General features: G+C 37.2%; 1 protein-coding gene across 2 annotated transcripts in view; it reads left to right on the plus strand.

The window, feature by feature from the left end:
• Arap2 (ArfGAP with RhoGAP domain, ankyrin repeat and PH domain 2) overlaps nt 1–18,865 on the plus strand; it is a 159,368-nt gene that overhangs the window by 28,063 nt on the left and 112,440 nt on the right. For both annotated transcript variants that reach the window (XM_036201451.1, XM_036201452.1), the window contains exons 6-7: nt 7,102–7,171; nt 15,563–15,683. In XM_036201451.1, coding sequence (XP_036057344.1) covers nt 7,102–7,171; nt 15,563–15,683 — 191 coding nt within the window. The remainder of the gene's footprint in view (nt 1–7,101; nt 7,172–15,562; nt 15,684–18,865) is intronic.

Raw genomic sequence — 18,865 nt, forward strand, 5'->3', positions numbered from 1 at the left:
GCATTGTTAGATGTGGAGTTGAAAATCAACCTCATAGAAGCTGAATGTAGAGTAGTGGCTACCAGAGGGAAAGAACAGGAGAGGTGGTTCAAGGTTACTTAAGCAGTACAAGGTTATACTTAGGTTGGAGTAAGGTCTGGTGGTCCATGTTTCAACATTGTGAATTAAATCAGCAATGATCCATTATATAGCTTGAGGAGAAGAATTTGAGTATGAAGAGAAATCTGTGTTTATTTTGTTGCGCAAAGCATCTGGTGAGATACTCTTAGAAACTAGTGCTTGGATTTGCTTAAAAGTGAGGAACTGCACTTTGAAAAACTGCTGACATTTTATAGAAATACTGGAGAATCATTTTGCATCTACTGTTGTTGAAATTACTTCATTCTTAATACTGAATCATTTAAAAGCTTTATACTTTAGAGAGGAATTAGAGACATGAATAGCAACTACAATGAGTAATTAGGTAAATAGAAACATAGATGTCGAGTCTGTAGTGTGCCAGACAGACTGAACCTGTATAGTGTCAGAGCAGTAGCTGAGAGACGGTAGTGCATATTTTTATTATTATGCAAAGGAGGCAGATGACCTCAACATAATGCTAATGTTGTCTTTTTTTCCCTTTGATATTATTTAGAGTGAATGTAAAATACAATTTGAGTATAAATGCCATGACTAATAAAAGGCATACATTTGACCAGATGGCTTCAGGGTCATTTCTGTTGTGGATTTTAAAGGCAACAATTTGGTACCTCTCATTTTGTTAATGTTGTTGCTTAGCATGTTTATTGAATTAAAACTCTTTTTTTTTTTAAACTTAAAGATGTAATCTTTAAAAAATTAAAACAATGCCAGGTGTGATGGCTCACATCTTTTCTCCCAGCTCTTGGGAATCAGAGGGAGGTAGATCTTCATAAGTTCTAGACCAGCCTGGTCCACATAGTGAGTTCCAGATAAGCCACTATTACATGATGAGACCATGTATCAAAAGATTACATCATGAGACCATGTATCAAAGACAAAACAAAACATAATGAAACAAAACCCCCACCCCCACCACCACAAACAGCAACAAAATTCTCAAACCCTGCTACCCTTAAGAATGGATTTAGAGGAGAGTGCCTCTGTGTGACTCCCTCATGAATAAAGATTTAACTGCATGTATTTACACTGTTTTGAAAGAAAGCTTTCTAAGATCTGCATTTTGAGACAAACCCTGACAATAGGAATTGAAGCTGTTTTTATGAAAGCAATTGAAGCTTCAAAACACCTGCCCTACCAGAGCTCAAGGGAAGAGTTTATAGAAAACTGTTTGGTGATACTTCACAAGCCTTATAAATTATTCTGAAAAGGCTTCTTCAAGAAATGTTTCCCTACAGAACATAAAAATGAAAGAAGCTAAAACCCAGGCTAATATACCTCTTGTCTGTGTTACCTTTATTCCTGAAGGGACTCTGAAACAGTTTTCAAAATTGAGTTTATGTGTAAACGATGTGGAGGTCAAATGCTATCACTTACTACTAACTCCTGGTATGGCAGGGCTGTTTGGTGGTTAGATGTCCTGGAGACTGTTGTGGGTGTCTGTTAAGAAAGCAGTCTTCAGGAAGAGAGTATCTATTGGTAATGTGATGAGGAGGGATTACATAACTAGCCAGTGGCTTTGTGCCTCAATCTGTAAGGTAAGGCTAATATTACTTTTCTCCTTTGGTTGTTTGGAGGATTAAATGTGTTAATGTTTGTAAGTGGTTTGGCACAGTGCCTAGAATAAAGTATTTTGTGTGTTACTGACTGGAACTTGAATATTTCTTCCCTGTAATGCATTATCATGTCTGATTTAACTTGCATTGCATCACACCAGGAACACTGGCTAACATGGCATTGCCTTTCATAATTCCTTTTTATTGATTTTAGAATTCCATGAAGCCAACTAAGCTGTTGAATGCTTAATTATGCTGGTGTGTGTGTGTGTGTGTGTGTGTGTGTGTGTGTGTGTGTGTGAAATGCTTGTGTATATTGCATGTGTGTGTAGGTGCACATGCACATGCACATGCATGCTTGTGGGAGTTTGTGTGAAGGCCAGGGATTGACATTGGGAATCTTCCTTGATCACTCTCTATTATATTGAGGCAATGTTTCTCCCATGAACCCAGACATCAGTGATTTGGCTATTCTATCTATCCATCTTGCTCTGGAATCCTCCTGCCTCTACTTCCCAGTGCAAGGATTACAGAAAAGATTCCATACTAATGTGCCATTTATGTGGATGCCATTAACCTGACTTCAGTATTCATGCTTGAATGCCAGACACTATCCACTGAGCCATCTCTCTGGTCTCTGTTAAATGAAGTTAAAAGGACAGATATCACCACACAGAAATCCTTAAAGTACTTAAAATAAAAAAAAAGAAAAAACAGATGGGGTGTGTCTTTCTAGGCTATCCTCCAACTGATAAATCTCCTGCCTCAGCCTCCTTAGTGCTGTATTTACTTACCATGCATTGTTATGCCCAGCCACAATTAAATTAATTTAAATTAAACTTAGAAATAAAAATTTTACATTGGAATTTAGAAGAAAAATACTTCTCAAGAGCTTTCTTTTTTATTTAGTTAACATTTGAGTTTGTAGGATTGTGATATTAAATTCAAGTTTATACTTGCTAAAAAGAAGCCAAAAAGTATAAAAGAGAATGTAATTCTCTTTTATTATTTTGTCTTATCTTTTATTATTATTAGAATTCAGTATTGACAATTACATGCAAAAAATAGATCACTGGGTATGGACACATTTAGTCAGCAGCATAAATTATTCAATGTTAAGTTAACATACATCTTAGAGATATATCTTATATTGATTATTCTAATCTTAAATAAAAATATCAATAAATATATCATATAACTAACCATATTTAATTTTTCCTAGCTTTTTAAAAGTATAATTGATAAACATGGTACATAATACATATAATGGGATGATTTGGCAAATGTATACATTGTGGACTATTCATCACAACAAGGATTATTCACAGGCCTGTCATCTCACACAACTGAGACTACATCTTTTATCCAGTTTTGACCTACTTAATAGCTATTATTTTATGCAACTTTGTGTAAAAATATATCATTAACTATAATCACCACTCTGTATGTTAGGTACCAAGAACTTATTCTTCTTAAAATTGCAAAGTTGTCAATTTATGTGTGGAAACTAAAAAGTTGAATCTATGTAACTAGAAAGTCCAAAGGTGATTACTGAAGTAAGGCTGAAGATAGGAGGTATGGGAAGATTTGGGTTAAAGAAAATACTTAATTTTAAACTGTACCTCTAGTTACTTTGACTTAATAATGAGTTTTTAGAGCATCCTGTAGGCTTTCATCTTTTCCCTTTAATTACAGAGTATTCTTATAAAGATTTTTTTCATATACTCAAACTGATCCTTAGTATTAAAAAATAAAGTATAAAAGTTTAGTGAGTTTATAAAATGGAAATTCGAGTATACTTGTGTGTGTGTGTGTGTGCAATACACATTTACTCAGTAAACATTTGATGAATATATTTTGCGTACTAGGGAATCCTGTAATCGCTGGGTTTCCATGGACAAATGGAAATGAAATGATTTTGTATTTAAGGATCTCAAATATAATATGGGAAATGAATGATGCAAAAAATGTAATTAAATATTTTTCTGAGTGTTATTATTAGTAAATTGAAGAGGAGAACAAGGGAGGAGGTCCTCTGTGATGGGCCAGGTTGACATTTGGCTGGAATGGTTTTTAAGCTGAGAACCTGAGAACGAAAGGAATGAGCCATGTGAGGAGCCAGGTAGAAATTTCTAAGCACTGAATATGTGTTACAGGAAGGCCAAGAAGCAGGGAAGATTCTGGGGGTAGACAGAGGCCATAGGACTTAGAATGAACTGTGCACAGAGTCAGTACCCAAAGACTTACTCCATGACAGAAGTGACATTTTTGTAATAAGATAGCAAAATGCCCCTTTTCTACTCTAGAAGGGTGTCCTTTTGCCTACATACCATATGATTCTCATTCTATTCTGTACAGGACCAGGACAACTTCTACTCCATATATTCTTAGATTTAGCAATGTTAAAAAAGCTCGATTTAAAATTGATGAGCACATGAAGTAGTTACCTGCCGTTGAGAGTATTATAGTTGCTGGGAGACTCTGTCACGCATTAAGGCTGTTACAAGACTAAAGTTTTCTTTTTCTTTTCTCAAAGCAAAGCCCTTAGCATGCTGGGCACTGACCTGCCAGCCTGCCCCCAACAGCCCGATGGCTTCCACATTTTCCTCCATTAGGCTCTTGCATGATGCCTCTGGCACCCCACCCAGGCAGCAAGACTGACATGCAGTGCAGCAGAGGTCAGCTGTGACTTCAGTCCAACACAGAACCCTAAGCTGCCTTAAAACTTAGGAAAAGGTTTATTTTTGTTTGTTTGTTTGTAACCCAAGGGCACTGTGCTTGAGCTTGAATTGTGTAGATGATAACATACATAGTCAAACCAACAGTTGGACACTCCTGGCTTTTCACAGAATCTGGGCTAGGAAGGGATGCAGACTGTGAAGAGCTTGCATTTAGACTCATTGGCACCCATGTGAAAAGTTCGATGTGACCATTCACATCTGTAAGCCCAGATCTGAGAATAAAAACGGGCAGGTCCCAGGGGCTCCATAGACCACAGTCTAGCACGAATGACAAAATTCTTCCTCAGTCAGAGACCTTGTCTCAAAAAAAAAAAAAAAAAAAAAAAGAGAGAGAGAGATGAAGAACAATGGAAGATACTTGAGATTGACTTCTGGACTTTACAGGCATGGATACATGTATATATATGCACACATACACGTGCGCACACATGAGCAAACACTCTATAAACCCCCACACATAGAAACAAAGAATGAAAGCTCATGGGTCCAAATAGCTGCAGCTAAATGATCTGAATTAAGGTGTATTAACATAGTTTCTGAGCCAGTTTCACTTGCTGCTCTTGCAGGCTGTGATTTCACTCTGAGTTTTCAGAACTTTGCCCTTCTGCAACTGTTATTTTATAAAGGAAGGTGATTGCATATGAGTGGGGTGTGGATGTTTTCTTCTGTCTTCCTGCTGTGTTTTAAAAGGACTGTGCTTATTCATATTACATGTTCTTTCAACCTTTTTTTTTTTTTTAATGTTCGTGTGTGTCTGTGGTTTTACTTGGGTCTTAGTGTTCACAGTTAATCATAAGTAGAGAATGAAATGTTTTTTGGACTTTGTCCCTGTAAAGCAGAGGTAGAGTTTGGGAAGTAAGTGGCCAAATACATGAGAGAGATTGCGGTCACTGCTGTAGGGAAAATAGAGTTTACTTTGGGAGGAAAATTCTCTTGTTGGCTTTGTACTGGTTCATCAGGGAAGGAATTTTTATGAAGGCGCCTTAAGGATAATCCTTAAAAATTAGTAAGGGAAGAAAGATAGGATGGAGAAAAGCTTTAAGGACTGTCTCCCCGCCCTGCCCCCAGATATTGATTGTTTATATTTTAAAATGAAAATGACACATGCTACTGAGCTCTTATATTCTCTTTTAACTGAAGGCAGGTGGGTCTCCTCACAGACCTCTTGAGTTCCCTAATGTCTGTTGGGACTGAGAAGGAAGAAACTTATTTGCTTGCCTTGTGAGAATGGAGGAAAGGAGGAAAACAATGGATGCAGGGAGGCTAGGCTATTCAAGGAGTAAAGAATGCATGTGGACTGATTGTTGCCTTTCCTTTTAACTGTTAGTGTTGGGAATCTGGGGATCCTTGGGTTGTTGGAAGGGAAAAGCCAGATGACTAACTCTGCAGGGCATTGCTAGGAAAAGAGAAGAGATAGAACAAGCCAAGGAACTTCAGGAAGGAGCCCATAGATGAGGGGATCAGATGGAAAAAGGCCAGTAGTCAAGTGGTTGTATGAGGTTAAGTCTCTGTGTGTTCTTATTAATCATTAATTCATTCAGTGTTTATATGTGAAATTGTTGTACACACTGGTGAACTTCACTTTTTTTTCCTGTTTGGATATTAGCGCTGGTTGGCTGTCCAGATGCATACATTTGTTAATGATTAATGTCAGAGTATTTTTATATTTTACACAAGTAATAGACCTTTGGCTGGGAAACATTAAGAAGAAAGAACTCTCCCAGGGCCGGAAAGTTCTTTTTCTATCTTTAACTCTTCTGAAAACCACAGGAAGTGATACCAGCTCCTCAAATGTGTTTAAAAACTGCAAAGGAGGAAGGAGGGAGAAATGCTTGATGCTGACCTGTTTCACTTTCTGAAGTAAGAAGTTAGTTTGGATATCTGTTTAAAACAGATGATATCCCCATGGCATCAGTACAGGCCAAAAGTGTGCAGAGGAGAGGGTATTCAAAATCTTATGGGCTTGAGTGTGTGAGTGTGTTGGGAGAGGGGACCAAAGTAATACAGAAACCAAGTGTGTGCACAAAGCTTCTTCAGCCAGAAAGAGTCTTCTTTAAAGTCTAAATGTCAAATGGGATTATTTTATCTTGTCTTTGATTTTTGTGTCCAAATTTTATTTACCTTTTATATGATCCTCTTTCAACTGTCTCTGGTTTAAAGAGAGTAAATGACTCTCTCTCTAATTTAGCAAGGATTTTTCAACATATTTACTTGGAACCAATAATTTATATGTATAAATTCAATTAACAAGGCCATATTAGCTTAGCAACACAGTATTCATTCACCAAAGATCAAAGCTAACTAGGATCCACACAAGTGCTTAAGGAGGGGTGAAAGCATTGTGTCGTATGTTCAGTGAAGGATTATCTTCTCGATGGAATGTGGATTCAGCGATGGTACATGGACCTTGTTTAGTGGTGGCACTCACTGTTGTGTGTGATACCCATGTTCACATTATTTTTCAAATACATGCTTTACATAACTAAAAAATGTTATTATACACATTTCCCTGTGTACCATGCTTAGAAAGCTAGACTTGGGCTTTGTTGTAGCCTCTAATTACCTCTGTTGTCTAACAGAACAATGCAATGTACTCAACATAATGACATTACAAATACATTTCAGATCTGCTTTCTGTTAAAATAATAGTTTTATATGTTTTACAGAAAACGCATGTTTCAGAAGAGATGGGTAAAATTTGATGGCTGTAGCATTTCTTACTACAACAATGAAAGAGTAAGTATATTTACAGTCGTCAAAGATTATTTTACATATACTCAGTGCACTTTGGGAAATATAAGTTAATTGTTTAGCATTTTAAAGAACAGAAAATAGATTTTCAACATGAAAAGAACTGGAGTATAACAAAATCACTCCTTTAATAATTTAACTTTTCATAGACATGTAAATCAATTCTTAGCTCATACATCTAATAGCTATTTATGGATCATCTATAAACTGTAGGAGATGCTATGAGCAATGTAAAGGTGGATACAAAGTTGCTTTCATCCAGTAGAACATCAAGGGAGATAAACAAATCACATTACAAATAGAAAATTGAGATGCAAAGAAGGGTTGCCTCATTCTTTGAGAGTGAGAAGTGTTTGCATAAATCCCATTTGTTATGAGTTTGGAAGAAAAAAAGCTTGTATGTACAGAAATGAGAGAGAATAGGAATCATTTACAGAAAAAATATGCAAGAAACTCCCATAAGAAAGCATTGGCCATTTCACAAAACATGTAGTGTTTTCTGGTTAATTTGTGAATGAGCTTTGTGAATGGGAGATGTGGGAGATGATGCTAACAGGGTTGTGTAGAGACTACTGAAAATCTTGTCCGTTGGTGAAAGTAGCAGAGGGATATTCCTTGGGCAACTGAGTCTTAATGTATGGCAGAGTTCTAGGAATGTCTTCTTAAGCTTTGAAAGTGTTCTTCTAAGGAAACATAGGATGAAATATCTGTGGGGAGTGTGTTATTATATCTGAAAACAGTAAAAGAAATTTCCTGTGTGTGTATTTATATTTGTCAATGTGTACATATGTTTATATGCATGCATAGTTAACAATAGCAAATTTTGTGTCTTATATAGTTACATGGTACATGATCAACCCCTTGTGTCTTAGCTTGTGTATGGGATTGGGTTGAACCTTCTATGCATCAGAAATACATAAAATGTTCCATCTGTATTGACTGTGTCCATCATTTTTCTTGTTATTCTCTAAATGATACAATAAATAATAGTTTACATAGATCTTCTATATATAAGATATTATAAGTAATCAGGAGGTGATCAGGAATGCAGGAGGATATGTGGAAGTTATATGCATGTTACCATTTTGGTTAAGAGCTTGAGTGTTTGTGGGTCTTGGTGTCTGAGGAGTTTCTGGAATCAATCCCTCTCAGATACTGAGGGACAGTGAGATCAGCTGTTAAACTTAGAAATTACATGAGTAACATCTGCATCACCCTTTTGACTTTTGTTTGGCCATTTTCTAAGTGTAAAGGTGAAACTGATAAATATACCATGTTTTAACTTATTAAAGTTAGCCAATTTTGCTCCTAATTATATTTTATCTTTAAAGTTTTAATTTTAATATATAACCACATTCTTTTATTTATATACCAGTTTAACATTGTTATCTCATTAGAAGTTTATACTGCATAATATTTGTGATATTTTTGGCTTGGAGAGGTGTCTCTTACTGCTGCAAGGCAAAAGAGTATGTATACTTCTAGATAGACGACAACCTGGGCTGTAGCAAATACTTGCAGCTGAGAACAGCAGAAGGCTTCAAGTGGTTTGGTTTTTATAGTGACCTAGATAGAGTCACCACTTGGTTTAAACAAACATCCACATGGTTTGCAAAGTGGTGGGACAAAGCTTTTTCATCATTATTTGCTAATCAGCTATTTCTAGTTTGTTTCTATGTTTGACCATCTTGATGGTTCACCTGTGTCCATGACGTTCACAGGGAATTCAGTGTCCTTAGATCTGAAGATAACTTTTTTGTCATCATTATTTTTCTCTTTTATTATTATTTTTTCATACAATACATGAATCATGTTCATTTGCCAATTTCCCAGTTCCTCACAGATCCTTCACACGTCCCTCACCACCTAACTTTGTGTTCGTTCTTTCTCTTTCAAAAATCAGTTAAAATGAACCAAAAAACAGTAAGACCAAAAAAAAAAAAAAAAAAAAAAAGCCAAAATGAAACATGAAAACCCCCAAAGAAAACGGTTTAGCTGATAAAGAGTAGACCAAACCAAAATGACAAAATGATGTCAGAGAAACTACTTGCCAGTTTCTTTCAACATCTGGCTCTTCTTTGTGGTTTTTATTGAACTACAGAAGAAATGTACTAAGGAGTGAGGAAGACTTCCTTGCCTGGTTTCTTTGCTAGCAGAATTTTCTCTACTCCCTTTTAAGAAGGAATTTCTACTTTCTTTCCAAGTGGACTAGTTTTCTCTGAATCATCTCAGAGCCCATCACACCTGCCATGGAATGAGCCTATTGCCATTTCAGATATTTATGCCACAAATTTCATTATTAAAAGTTTATAGTCATGTGATTTTATAGAAATCATTTAACCAAGCATCATTCTTTAAAAATACTCCAGTTATATATCTCTCACAACATTTTGTGCCCTTGCATCCAGATGATTGATTTCATCTTGCCAAAACCTTCTACCATTTGAGAGTTGTTTCTTAAAAGATTGTACTGGGGCCCCTCTGAAAAGACATGCTCTTACAGATCACAGTTAGTGCTCTGGCTGTCTGTGCAGTTTAGCAGCTGTGTGGATAGTGCCTCCGAGTCATTGAATACCTTCATGTGCCCCTAAGTGTATGGCTGGGCATCAGGAGGTGGTGTGCAGAGGTTCCAGTTTCTTGGTTTTCTTCTGTTTTCCTCAGTGTCGTCCAATGATACCTGCAAGCAGACTTCTTCATTTTATTACAGAAACAGTGTCATTCACACAGCCTTGATATCTGATCCCCTGCTAGTAAATCTAACTCACCCTGATTCCCACTCATCTGTGGAAAGAATTGCCCTGTGGTTGTTTCATCATCTGAAAGTGGCAGACAAATGACAGAGCTGACCTAGATATCTGTGTGGTATAACCTCCAGGGACGCTTTAAAATTTCTTTAAGTAACATTTCACACTTTGGAAAAACGGGCAGTTTGAGCCTGCTATCCATTGAGGATTTTTTTCTTTTTACTTTGTATTGTCTTTATATTGTTGTTACAAGAAAAAAATGTAAAATCAACTCTACAGTGTTGAAAGAACCCACAGTCTTACCCTGAGATCTCACAATGGGTTATAAATGAATAATTAGATAACCTCTGACTTCCTGAAGTTGAAGTGACACAGTAGTTAGTTTGCAAAGTATATTTTGATCACTTCCTTGCTTTCTACATTTCTCTTCCAGAAGTCATTTCCTGTTAAACATAATATCATTGTTATTTATAGGCATATAGTTTTTTTTTTTGTTTGTTTTGTTTTTTTTCTAACTCTTTGGTGCTGTTTGGATTTTCTACATTGACAGATGGGTTAAAGGTAGCACAGAACAAACTGTTAATTATCTCATTAGGGAGTTTTTTTTTTTTTCAAAGCTATTATAATTCTTAGTAAACTAAAGTTTTGGAGAAGGTCACCTAGGTAACAATGTATAAATGTTTTTACATATTTGAAAATTCCCACTGTCTGGCATGAGTCATGACCTATGCATAACAGATACACTCATAAGCCATCCATAAAGATGCCCTGCTTCTTCCTCCTCTGGAGGTTGCCTGGCAGTGGATGTTCTTTCTTTCTTCACAGTCTCTTGATTTGACCTCATATTTTTATTTTAACTTAATTTCATTTCCAGAGTTTCCTTTGGTAAACCAATCAAATTGTGTATTTCTTTGTAATGACCTTTATTAACATTTGGGTGTATACTTTGGGCAACTTGAGCACCATTTCTCTGCCATATTTTTACTCTTCAGATATTCTTTCTTTTCTTCTATTTGAACTTCTTTAGCTATTGTTAGCCATTGAAACTATTGTTAGCCATTGAAACCTAGATGAGGACCTGCAGGATGACTCACCAGGTAAAGGTAATTGCACCCAAGTCTGAGGGCCTGAGTTCAATTCCTAGGGCCCTCACAATAGAAGGATAGAACCAACTCCAGCAAGTTTTGCTCTGACCAGCACATACATGCCCACAAACATATACATAAATATATAAGTTAAAAAACAAATAAAAAAATTTAAACCACATATAAATTTCAACCATTTTAGCATTGTCTCCATAAAGCTTTGCATTATTTTCTCCAGCTGGATGACAGTTGGACTATAAATGTGTCAAGAAGACTATAAGGAAAACAAATGGAAAGAAGAGAGGCAAATTAGGAGAGGGTGGTAATAAATGAGGCATTATGAATTATGAAGGTGTGTAGTAATATTTAGGTTCAGTAGATGTGATAAAAACAAATTTCAAAAATATTAAAAATGAGCTGTCAGAGTTTGGTATAATTGTGATTGATTGGACATGGGATTCAGTCATTCAAAAATATTTCTATGGCAATAACTCTAAGAAAGTTGGCAAGGGAAATAGATGAATGATCTAACATTTACATGGGAAGACATCATTAATCAGATTATCACATTCCATGACACTGTAGATCATATCTAAGTTCTGATGTATACTTATTACAAAGCATATACACAAGTTGCTGTTAAATTGGAGTACTTGCACTAATGAGTGTCAGTACTCTAGGAGTGAGTGGAGCTGAGAAACAAGGCCATTCAGAGTCTCAGACATTCATATACTCCGAGGATTAAGAAAGTTTAAACTGTATACAACCATAAATACAAGTCATACATGGAAAAACATGTTTTTCCATAGAAACAAATAAAGAACAGTTTAAACATTTAATTGAATAACATCTACAAGCAATAATGAGCAATCTGAAGTGAACTCACTCCTATCCACTACATCTGGGAGCATAAAAACATTCCAAGAACAATTTTGTGTTTCAAAGAAACTGAGGTCACAAGACTCTTGTCTATTTTCTTGGAGTGTTCTCATAAGCACTCAGAATTCTCTTCAACTGACTCCATTCCTGGACCATGTTCCCACGATGAGGATCAAGGTTCCAGAGAAAAGTCCCTGCAGGAAGAATTTGTTCAGTAGAGTGTATTTATGCTGAACTGTGAAGGATTAACTATAAATGCAAAGACCATTGGGCATTTAGGGGTAGGGATGGGAGCATATTTACACTATAGATATAGGGAGAATTCATATTTTGCTTGTGGAAAGGATCTACTTGGGTCAAGGACTATTCGATCCTGTTTCAGAGAGAAGGACTGGAAAAGTGGTATTTTATTAGTTTTATCTTTTTATTTTTTTCTTTATATGTATATGTGTGCTTTCCCCTACACACACACACACACACACACACACACACACACACACACATTCACTTTTGTGCACCATGTGCATGCAGTACACATAGAAGCCAAAAAAAAGGACATTGAGTTCTCTGTAACTGGAGGTGCAGACAGTTAGGAACCAACATTCAGGTGCTAGTTATTGAACCTGGCTCCTCTAGAAGAGTACCCAGTGCTTTTAACCACTGAGCTTCTAGAAGAGTGATATCTCAGTGGACAAGTATGGATTGAGTATAAATGCTGTGGAATAGTCTTATACACTGTAAAGAGAATCATCTGTTTACAGATACTTTTTCAGCTATTGATGAATTAATTTGTAATTTGAGGAACATAGGCAAAATTAAGCATAACTGCTGATAACTCAAAATATTGGAGTCTGGTTGAGTGAAATGTAGAGATGAGGAAGGGACAGAAGGAGGGAAGGAAGAAGGAGGGTTGGCAGGTCAAGTCAAGTGAAAGAGAATAATTTTAGATTTGTTCACACAGAGTTGGTAGCTGAAATGTGAGACGGGATCTCTCTTCTTAAGGAAGAAGAAGAAAAACAAGAAGAAGAAGAAAAAAAAACCTCAGTTATTTAGTGAATACTTTTTCCTCTGATATTCTTCCTGTTGAGGTTATCCATTCACTAAGTCACATGTAGATGGCGTGTTCATTGTTGGCTACATGAGAGGATGTAAGAAAGGAAGCATGCGTGTGTATATATTTGGAGTGTTAGAGTGCGAATAGGATTTTGACAATTCAGGAAAGAAAGGTGAGAGGAGTGGAGGAGTAACTGTTACTGGAACCAAAGAAGAAACCAGGCACAGAAGGAGCATGGGGACAATCAGAGGGGCCCATCTTTCCTGAAGAGCAGGTGTTGCTGACAGCTGTCCCTCTCCTGTCTGTAAGGGTAGAAGACTATTAAGGGAGGGATGCTGCCTGGGTGGAATGGTTTTAGCATATTTTTCTCTCAAATCCTTATTTTTGCTATGAGTTTCCTCTATGGTATGTTACTTTAGACGTTATGATTATGTGGCAAAATATTTGGCTTAAATGGGATGAGATTTATTTGGGGCTATGGTTTCAAAGTATTTGGTTCCATCGATTCTAAGGTCATGCAGAACAGCATGGTGGCAGGCATATGTAGCAGAACCTACTTCACAGTGGCCAATAAGCAGAGATCAAGAGAGGACTGAAGGCCAGATACAACCTTTAAAATATCCTAGTCACACACATGCAGAGGGCCTAAGTAGGTCCCATGAACACTCCTTAACTGTTGGTCTAGATTCTATGTGCTCCCAGGAGCTCAGGTCAACTGTCTCTGTGGGCTCCTCCATGATGACTTGAACACCTCCTGGCTCTTACAATCCTTCCTCCTTTTCTTAAGGACAACTCCCAGAGCTCAACCCAGTGCTTGGCGATGAATCTCTGCATCTGCTTCCATCAGTTACTGGGTAAAATCTCTGCATGTGTGTGACACTTATGTAGCTTGGTCTGTTGGTAAGACTCCTAGCAGTGAGATCAGGACCTGTCCCCATGCTGAATTATCCAGCCCAGCCTGTATGCAGGGGGACGAGCTCAGTTCTACCTCAATTCGATGTGCCAAGCTTTGTTCAAGCCCATGGGAGACCTGCCCCTTTGAGGAGGATTGGATGGGGAGGGGGTCAGATGGGAGTTGAAGGGGGGAGGGAACAGGAAAGGAGGAGGGAAGAGAAACTACGGCTGGTATGTAAAGCAAGTGAAAAAATATTAACTAAATAAAATTAAAATTAAAAAAACACCCTAGTGATGATATCCATATTCCCCAATTAGGCTGTACTTCTTAAAGTTACTACTACCTTCTTCAGTATTGTTACCAGTGGGGTCTCAAGTGCTTGACACATGACCTTGTAAGAAGACTTTCCTATTCAAACCATAAAATGTAGATACTACCATGGGAGGGAATGGAAGAAAAAGTCATTAAGGAGAGTCTGTGGGAAAACTTCTGATATTCAGATGTGGGATGTGTGTGTTACAGCCTCATATTTCTTGACAACTCTGCATTCTTTATTATTTACTTTGGGGGGCATCTATTTCTCATTATCCAGCTTCTGTTATTTTTATTTGATCTGTCTTGTCAGAATTCTGCCTTAGCAGAATTCCCAGAATTTCCGCTTAACAATTTGGTGAAAGTTCAGTTTTCTTAAAGTCAGGATCAAATCTCACCATGTTTTTATAAAATGCTTGTTGACATTTTAAAAGGAACTGAGGTTCTGCATCTTTTTACTTATGTGTCCTGAAGTTTGAATTCACTTCTGACCTTAAATTGCCTGGTCTTTAAGTGTATAATGAGTCCGAAGTTGCTTTCTCACATAGGACACAAGAAATATTCCACTCTCAATGAATCATTGAGGTCATTCTTCCAAATGGTTCAGCAGTTCTAAGCAAACTGAAGATTGAGAGAAAGTGGTTAAAGTCTTGATGTCCTTGAAAGCAAAGTGATAATATGCGTGCAAATGCCAATTGCTAACAGCAGACGCACCTTTCTTCATTTCTTGCTGTTTTTCAGGGACATAGTCTTACACTATGTAGCACAGGGTAGCCTGTAACCTCCCATCTCAGCCTCCCCAATTTGGGGATTAGAGCTAACAAATGACTATGCCTGTTTCTGTTTTTGTTTTGTTTGTTTTTCTCTTTTTTTTCTCACCCATTATTCATTAGGGAATGAAAAAAAAAAAGTGACACAGTGTGAGATCAAGGTTCTCCTCATCAGACCATGGAGAATAAGGTGAATTAGTGAATCTGGCAGGCTCCTTTGGTATGCTTGTTTTCTCTATAATGCAGCAGTATTTCGAGATGCTTCCCTGACAGTTCCTATTGTGACCAGCAGATGCCTGCAAACACCATGGAATCATTGTGAGCGAACAGATTTAGAGACTGTGATTCTGGGCTTAGGAAGTGGATATTGCTGGCCTCTTAGTGTTATTTTTATTTTATTTGGTGCTCTGCCTTTTAAATCCAGAGTACCAGAAAATTGAAAAGGTCATTTCTCTTAAAAGCTTCTGACACTTGATAGTTTTCTTTTGTAGCATTGAAAATCAGTGTATTTTCTCGTCACTTTAAAATTTTACATAGAAATCATGAAAGAAAAACAGTTGTGTATCCTGCACCATCCCTACAGGATCTTCAGAAATTCATGTTCTTCTGTCTTCACCTTTTTCTCTAACTAACACAGGAGATGTACTCAAAAGGAATAATCCTCCTCACTGCGATTTCCACAGTACGGGCTCAAGGAGACAACAAATTTGAAATTGTTACAACACAAAGGACTTTTGTTTTTAGAGTAGAAAAAGAAGGTAAGATTATTTTCCAACACCCGCCCCTTCTTCTCCCTCCTTTCTTCTAAGATCTGGCTGTGTTACTCAGTCTGGTACAGAACTCACTATTTAATCCACAGGACAGGCAGGCCTCGAACTCTGGAACCTCTGGCCTCATTTCCTCAAGCCCGAAGAATTCAAGCATGCATTACTCATTACTCTACCTGTGTGTAGCATAATTTTGTTATTGCTATCAAGATACTCAGAGCCCTTCATTCCTCACAAATCAGGTTAATAAAACAGGTAAAGAAAAATATAAGGCCACTTATAAGTCTATTACCTTCAAATAATTTACATTTTAAAAAGAGTTTTTGAATGTACAGTGGTAAAGCCTAAATAAATTAACAAATTGCTCCTTGTGTGGTTACTGTTGTATAAAAAACATTTTTTTCCAGGAGCTATTAAGTATGAGATATGTCTTTAAGCTGTAGCTATTAAACAGTGTACAATGGACAAAAATATTCTCTCACAGAGAACATTTCAGTGTGTGGTTTTGATAATGCAAAATAGACGCTTAAATGTTAAAAAGCAAAGGTCCTGATTGTAAACAGGTTGTTTTTTGGGGAAGCTGACAGAAGGAAGTTCTTAGCTAAATGAATTGACACAGTAATCTTTGGCTTAGAGACTTTGTACTCACTAGACTCACTGAATTATTTTCATGAGAATCATCTACTGTGGGTCTCCTGATGCAAGGGTGACAGATAGGGGAGAGAGATGGTTCAGGAGGGCAAGATGCATGCTGCTGGGAAAGATGACTCAGGTTTATCCCTGGGAAACATATTGTGGAGGGAGAGAATCGATTCTTGCATGTTGTCTGCAGACGTCCAGACATACAAGACACAGGTGCACCTCCACTCCTAAGTATCTGTGTTTGTGAACATGCACTTTTGTGTGTGTGCTAATACACACACACACACACACACACACACACGTGAACACAAAGGAGAAATGTGATGATGTGCTATTTGGATTAGGCTAAAAGTGTACAGGAGAGTAGTCTTTGGATTTGATAGTATTGGAGGGAGAGGTAATAGGAACTTCAAGTTCTGTATTGTGCATTTGATTGATTCTCAGGATGTGTCATGGCCATAACCTTCTCTAGGTTCAAATAATACAGATAAAGCCAGCTACTTGATTAAATATTAAGAGAATGACCCTTACTTTAGGAACTAATTTGGGGTAAATTTATAATTGACATGATTTTTAACAAAGTGTCATCTTAGTGTGGCCTATTTCAATAATAATTGCAAAGGAACTTACTGAATATTGTGTATATGCCAGACATTTTGCCAAATTCAGCATCGTAACAACCTTTTAAGGCAGTTTTCATGATTGCTGTCCTACTTTATACACAAGAGCATCTCACTGTAGATAGAAACTACTGTAATGCTAAGCATTGTGCAGTACCATTGCCCTTTAAACTACTCCACTCCCAGAACAGGTGTTAGCCTATGGCACAAAGAAACTGTTCAATAAATATGTATTTCTAGAAAGTTCTCACTATTACTGAAGGTAATCACTAGTGAGTGTACCCAGCTCCCTGTCAGGGAACAATGTTTTCCAGACTTTGATTACTGATGATTTATGAAATCAAACTAGAAGTTTATGTTGCTGCTGAAAACAAAAACACCATACTAAGCCTTCCCAAACAGCATAAAAATACCAAAGAGCAGTGCTTACAGGGCATGTTATACTGTATAACAAATCAATGTAGATGTTGCATATGGCTGATATAGAAAAAAATTAATATTTCTATTGCTACATTTTATTTTAATTTTAAATACATTTTAAACTAAAAGTTTATTGCAACACTTTCTTCATTCTATTTCTTCTGTCCTTCTCACCTTCCAACCCCTTTCACGTTCTCCCCTTTCTTTTCCCCAAATATTTTTGTTACACACACACACACACACACACACACACACATTCAGTAGTATATAAATACAACCTGCTGAATTTTTGTTGTTTGTGAGTATATGATTTCAGGGATAACAACTTTATATTGGATAGCCAATTAGAGTGCTCATCCTTGGAAGAGGCTAATATTCTCTTCCATATCAATCATCAGTTGCCTGTCGTTCCTGTCCAGGGGTGTGGACCTGTAAGAATTTTCTCCCTTCTGTGTAATATGTCTGTATTGTTATTGTTCAGATATTGTTTATGCAGACAATTCTAGGAGAGACAGTGTCAGAGCAGCAGACGTTCTGGTATTCTGGCTCTTCAAAATCTTCCCTACCCCCTCTGCCACCATGTTACTGGAGCCATAGACACAGGAGCTGTTATGTAGATGTATCCATTATGGCAGCATTCTTCATCTTCCATTGATCTCTCTGCATTGTTTGTAGCAGATGTTGTTTTGTTTTGTTTTGTTTTGTTTTTGGTGTGTGTGTGTGTGTGTGTGTGTGTGTGTGTGTGTGTGTGTGTGATGGTTTCCATTTACTGTAAAGAGAAGCTGCTTTGATGAAGGGTGGTATCTCACTTATGGGTGGATATAAAGATAAAATTTAGAGTGTAGTAAGAATTCTCTTAAGACCCATGACCTTACTAGCACGGGAAAACTGGCTACTTGTCTAGTACCAAGCTTTAGTCCTTCCTGTTGAGCTGTTCTTAAGTCTGATTAGATGGCTCTTGGTTACCATCAACATGTGACTGCCATTTGCTATATACCCTTATGGATATCTTACCACTTGTTGTCATTGTTGTGGTTCCTAGATGTCACAGCTGAGTAGGGATTATTAATTGCTTCCCTCTTTTGGCAGTCTGCATAGTATTTTATGGTACCATGGAAACTATACTGTGGGACGATGACTCCCAAAGCAATATAGACTATGGCTGTTACCCCCAGTTCACTCACAGAGGTTGAAGGTAAGCTTAGGTTGCTGAATAAACTGCGCACTTAGGACACAGGATTCAGATTATTTGAGTTGACTTGGTAATTATAAGAAAACAACACCAGAACAAAGATCACTAACCTGGCCTACAGCCTAAATCTCACTATTGAAGTTCTGGTGGCCCACATTCACTCTCATTCATTTATATGTCAGCCCAAGGTACTTGCTAGCCTCTACTGTGGAGTGTTTGTAGAGCATTGTGTGTAAATAGCCACTTCTGCAAATCATAACTAAAACACCATTACAGTTTGGCATCTTTCACATTCCCAC

Source organism: Onychomys torridus, chromosome 10 (assembly GCF_903995425.1).
Source record: "Onychomys torridus chromosome 10, mOncTor1.1, whole genome shotgun sequence".
Taxonomy (NCBI): domain Eukaryota; kingdom Metazoa; phylum Chordata; class Mammalia; order Rodentia; family Cricetidae; genus Onychomys; species Onychomys torridus.